Genomic DNA, 6,000 nt, shown 5'->3' with positions numbered 1-6,000 from the left:
GGGTATGCCTGCACCCAGCCATATGCCATTGCCAGGCCCGACCACAAAGTCAGTTCCCGGTGCTGGCCCGAATCGCAACCATAGAGGGTGTTTGCTGGCGACCTTGGGAGGAGGGAAGGCCGCATTACTGCCACCAAAAGAGGGGACTCTAACCGTTAACCCCTCTTGCTGCCATTAATGTTGACTTCAGCCACAACTCCATAAAGTTCTGTAAATCGTTATTAAAGAAGACTATGTCAGATAAATGCACCCTATCCTGCCTGTAAAGGGCACTGCAATTAGGATGTAGGTAGGGCGAGGCAAATGGAAACCACCACGGGAGCACACAAACAATCTCATAGCTCTGTTAACCCTCTTTCGCACTCTTTCTATAGCCTTTATGGGGTAGGATCCTCGCCACACCTTTCTGGGGATAATGTCTGACCAGACCAGAGTAACCTTAGGCCACCTCACCAGTAGTTTCTTGGCCTCGCTTTGTAAATTTAAGAGCAAATCGTCTGACTTGGTTGATGTCAAATCATTACCCCCGGTGTGTATTATAATGAGGACCTTCTTACCCCAGTTCCTTTCCGCTCTAACATGCTCCTTTAACGCCATTCCTTTCTTCGTGAGCCAGTAAATATTAATGTGCTCCCGCGGCATCCCCAGTTGGCACCCGTAAGGTCTGACCGCTGCCCTCACATTGGCCCAGTGGATAAATGAGTGTCCGATGATCAGGACTTCTTTCTTTGGAAAGACTTGAAAAAGCCAAAAAGTTAGCACAATTATCTTGACACCAGAGTAACAACAACATATCGAGATAGCCCATTATTACCTGATTGGTCTTATGTCTCTCAAGTAAGCGGTGGAGCGCCATTTGCCCAATTCTTGTATGAATTCTGCAGACCTACCTTCCACGGCTGCTGATGTCACTGCGCCTATTCCAAACGAATGGACTGACTTTAATTGGAAGGGGGAGGACCATTGCTATGTACTAGAAGCAGGTCTCCCCCTCTTGGCCGCACTTCTAGAAGTGCCGCCGACGCCATTATTGAAGCTGGCATCCGAGCCATTATGAAGGCTACTAGATAGATCGGTTGGCCCTTTTTCCGACCTTGCAGCCTCCCGATGGAAGGGGATATTTGGGCCGCCGCAGTAGCGGTATTGGCCCGGGTAGCGGGGCGGGAAAGAGGCCGGGTGGCAGGGCGGTTGTGAAGCCGGGTGGCGGGTCGTTTGGAAGTGAGACTGGGTAGCGGGGCGGGGGTGAGACCGGGTAGGGGGGCGGGAGTGAGATCGGGTAGCGGAGAGGGAGGAGGTGGTAGGATCAGATGGGTTGGGGAAGTAAAGGGATAGCAGTGATGGTGGAACGGATACAAATGAGGGAGGTAGAGGATGTAGGGCAGGATGGACGCCGATGCGGCCTGGAAACCCGGGCCGTCTCACCAGCCGCCAGGGCTGATCTCCTGTTCCAGATTGGTCGAGCAGGTAGAGGGCCTTGGCTTCCATACTTGTCTACAATGGGTCCAACAACAGGATCTGGAAACAAAGAGGGTCCTGTAATAGGATCTGGAAAACAAAGCAGAGAACGTGAGTAATGCAGCGTTAAGTACCTATCTCATTTGCATAACCCCCTTTGTTCCCGCCCCCATACTTTCCCACCGTTGGAAATGGCCCAGCATGCTGCTCTTTGTTCCCTGTAAAGAAAGATTGCATGCTGGGCCAGCTAATTCACCATTTTAGTTGTACCTGGGGGCAAAGCACCTTAATGGCACGCTCTCCCAGGCAGTCCCTCGCTATTTTCTACTCCTTAAATTTTCCCATAGAAACCACACTAATTAGGAAATATTTGCTGAAGCAGCTATATTCATAAAAGCTTCTTTGTTCTCAATTATAGAGAGAATAAGGGGGAAAAAAACATTCATATGGTTGTAGAAAACAAAATGGCTCTGACTCCATTTTATGTTCATGTATAATACTGAAAATATCTGACAACATCAATGTACATTTTCACTTGATCACACTTTGGTAGCTTTCTGGTTTGATTCTAACTTTAACACCATCAAAATGTAACTTGTTTATGTTTGATGAATCAATGTTAATATTCTTAATTGTGCATCCTGATGGGTTAACCATTCATAGTTTCTTCTAGCTCGCTCATTGAACGTTTTTGGTCCCGAGTGCCCAATTTTCTGCATGAAACCAGGTTGCTGACCTTAAGTCATATCATAGGACAGAGTGGCATATAGGGGGGTATAATGCATTTCTGGAGGCAGAGTGGCATATATGGGGTTAAAAGGTATTTCTGGAGGCAGAGTGGCATAAAGGGGGTTAAAAGGCATATCATGGGGCACTCTGCCTCCAGAAAAGCCTAATGCCCCCTATATAACACTTCCCCCGACTTACCAGTGCTGCTGACTCCCTGGTGTCTAGTGGGGGCAGCAGGTGGAGGCCTGCGTTAGTTCAGCTGGGGCTTCTATGAATGAGCAACGGAAGGTCATGTGATGCCAGTGCTCCGTCATAGAGGCCTCGCCAGAAGTGCCAGCAGCAGCAGGGGTTGTCTGCGTCCATCGCACAGACGTTCGCCGGCTGCCAGAGAAGAGAATTTCCCGCAGAACTGCAGGGAATTCTCCTCTCTGGCAGCCAGGGATGTGCGTAGACAACCTCCGCTGCTGCCGGCACTTTCGCCAGCGCTCGGTGATAGAAGCCCCGGTGGAAGTGCCAGCAGCAGCAGAGGTTACCAGACAGGAGGATCCAGGTCCCCTGCAGCGCTGTGGGGGATCTGGATCTTAGTCTCATAGTCAGACCTCTATTTGAGGTCTGATTATAAGACAAGCTCGATTATAAGACAAGGAATATTTTTCAGAGCATTTGCTCTGAAAAACCCTTGTCTTATAATGGAGCAAATATGGTATATAGAATTTCCATACTTTCCCAGCACTTATAGGGAACATAGTATAAGGTGTACCTTATTTTTTACAAAGCCGTGGAATTTTTACATTAGGTATGATGGGATTGCAACTCTAATTTTAAACAAATAAACCAAAAATACCCACAAAAGTCTATATTTCTGTAAAGCAGACAACCCTGACTATCCAATCAGGGGCATTTGGGCACTCTTCATGCAGTTGTTTGGCCACCAATCACTGCCAAAGTTGCCTGTAGCAATCATTTCCTGCTCTTTTTCAGCAACACTTCTGTGTTGCTTAGATTTTTTTGCACTGGATATGTGTTACAGCAGAGAATCCTAGGCCAGCCCTTGTCAGTCCGCAACCTGGCCACAACTGAAGGCTTTGCGTGCTTGTTGTGGCACACGTACCATAGGTTCGCCATCGCTGTTCTAGCTAGTCCTTTTATATACTTAAACTGGTCCTTCATAATTTTTGAACATATGTTTACCTACAGCTAATTGGTGTAAAAACTAGGAACGCTTGCACCAATGGCCCTGCACATGTCTGAGTCTGGTTCAGTATATAGTGATGGGAGTTAGGGTGTATCAACGTCAATATCTGCAGTAGTGATGGGAGATATGTTGTACCACTGTCTGTGTCAATCTTCCTATAATGATAACAGATACACTGTACCACCTTTAGTGTCTGGATCACTATATAATGCTAGGAGTTATACTATTGTGGTGATGGAAGTTGTGGTAAACCACTGTTACGCTCAGTATATATTAATGGAAGTTGTGCTATACCACCCTCAGTGTCAAAATGTGAATAAATCCCTGGGTTTGGCGAAACTGGTTTTACTATTAACTGATGGAGGGGCAGCAGCAACACTAGGGCACTGGACATGCTCTGGCAGATGCTCAGACACATCCAGCCTCATAGAATGGCACTGAATTTTTATATGAAGTGATCCCTCAGAGACTAAAGAAGGTGATAGAACAATACCAGCAGTAGGGCACTGGCAGACAGGCACATGAAACCCTATTGTACGGGACTGAATTTCAGGTCACATCCTTGAACGGCTTCAGGATCACCACTACCTGCTACATTAATTCCCATTTCCCTCTGGCAAATTGGCAGAACACCCCAATGTTCTGCTCTGAACAGCAATACAAAACCGACTTCTTTGATTGCCACAGAAGGTGTGCAATGGCAGAGATGACACACATCAGTACAGCTGAGGGACACGCAGCTAGAGATGGGAAGGTCTGGAAAAAAAACAGAAAAATTGGGAACAAACTGTTTTTTTTTCAAAGCCATTTTTAGTTTTTTTCCAGAAAAATTTAAAAAATGGAGTGTGGAATATCTTCCTTTACAATGATAAATAATATGTTTATGACATTTGAACTATATTACATGAAGAACTTTATGAAAGATGCAATGTGTCCACATCCGACTAGCACAAATAATGCCAGTTACTTAACTTTTTCATTTGCAATTGGTGCTAAGGTGCTCTCGCTGTCCAATTCATGTAGGAGGATTAGAGGATTTGTTTCTTTTGCTTTGATGGTTTCTTCAATAATTTTGTTGCATTTGAGGGAAAGAGGACATTACCTGTTCTCATCTATAGTTGAAATGTTCTTAACATATACAGACCTTGTTTATTTACTGAATAAGCTCTACTTTTATTTCAAGCATGATACTTTTATATACACTGCATTTCATGTTTCTAGTGTAACAAAATCATTTAACTACTCCACTCTGCATTTCTTTTCCAGAAAAAAAGGGTTTTTATCCATGGCTTTAAAATTTCACATCTCTACACTTAGCACATGTAAAACCCCATGCTTTGGCTTGCCTACTATTATTAATTAAGGGCACTCATATATAATTTATCATATATAATTTATCTAATGCATATATCATAGGGAACTATAAGAGTTACAATATTTTAATAGAAGATAGGAAGACATCTTGGTTTTCTTTTTTTGAGTTACCTAGTTTGGGGGATAGGATAAAGGGAAGTTTGTAAACGTGTATCTTTCCACTGTTCATTGGTTCAGACAGCCTTTGTATGAGTGAGTGAGGAGAAGGATGGAGATAGGAAATTGAATAATGCTGGCTTAGTCACAAGCTACTGTGACAAACAAAAGCACAATCTATCGAAAGTTTTAATAAAATAATCTGTTATGATTAAAGCTGCAACAGTTTTCTTTTAAGATCTAGCCAACATAATACAATAACTCCAAAAGGTGCGCTCAGTGCAATCTAATAATAACAAACAAAAACCTGATATAGTGGTATACACAGTATCTTGCAATTCTTGAAGAAATATCTTAAAAAATAACACAAAGATAAATAGTACAATACTGTACACCAAACATTTGCAAACCGGATATACAAAATTAAAATGTAAGCATAAAATGAAATAAAATACACCTCAGTCCAAATTACGCAACGCGTTTCACCCGTTTAGGGCTTTGACTAGACTTCACTTAATGACTAGCCAATATAATGTCTGCATTGCGAGGTACCATTTTATTTAAACATATAGCCAGCATGTCCACTAGATGTTACAGCAACAACAAGAATGTTGTTGCAAATAGAAAATGAAACATATATTATGTAAATAAGCACTAGGTGGCACTCTAAAGTAAGCATAAAAGGGAACTTGCAATACTTTAGTAGAACAGTCGACGGAGAAACAGAAAGTAGTGATAATGATAGTTATGATAGTATTGTAGATTAGATACAAAGAAAATTAGTAAAAAGAAAATTAGGCAAATTATGTATTTCAAACAATAATCAAAAAGATATAAAGAAAAATATATCTGTGTGAAAGAATAATTTGATGAGTAACAATTCATCAAAACTAGTGCATTTGGATTTGCTGAATTGTAAATTCATACGAATTTTATTTTTTTTATATGAACCCCCAAGGAAACAACCATTTTCATTTTGCAGTTTTTTCCCTCTCTCTCACATTCTTTCTCACATTTCTTTTTTGCTTCTCCCTGGTATCAGCCCATTTAACCAGGCTTCCTGGAGCACTTCCACAAAAGGATGGTGCCTCCATTCACACACACTCCCCTGAAAAGAGGACCACAAAAGAGACTGTCGCTGTGGTTGTGCC

At 42.7% G+C, this 6,000-nt stretch overlaps 1 protein-coding gene across 1 annotated transcript in view; it reads right to left on the bottom strand.

Annotated features, from left to right (window-relative positions):
- Positions 1 to 966: 966 nt before the first annotated feature.
- LOC149289543 (potassium voltage-gated channel subfamily V member 2-like) overlaps positions 967 to 6,000 on the bottom strand; it is a 46,409-nt gene continuing 41,375 nt past the window's right edge. The window contains exon 3 of the mRNA XM_089490621.1: positions 967 to 1,491. Within this exon, the coding sequence (XP_089346747.1) occupies positions 967 to 1,491 (525 nt within the window). The remainder of the gene's footprint in view (positions 1,492 to 6,000) is intronic.

The sequence above is a fragment of the Sceloporus occidentalis genome, unplaced genomic scaffold (assembly GCF_023333645.1).
Source record: "Sceloporus occidentalis isolate IW3139 unplaced genomic scaffold, rSceOcc1.0.p SCAF_45, whole genome shotgun sequence".
NCBI classification, from domain to species: domain Eukaryota; kingdom Metazoa; phylum Chordata; class Lepidosauria; order Squamata; family Phrynosomatidae; genus Sceloporus; species Sceloporus occidentalis.
The sequence above is the reverse complement of the archived record's forward strand: the minus strand, read 5'-3'. Positions and strand labels throughout refer to the sequence as shown.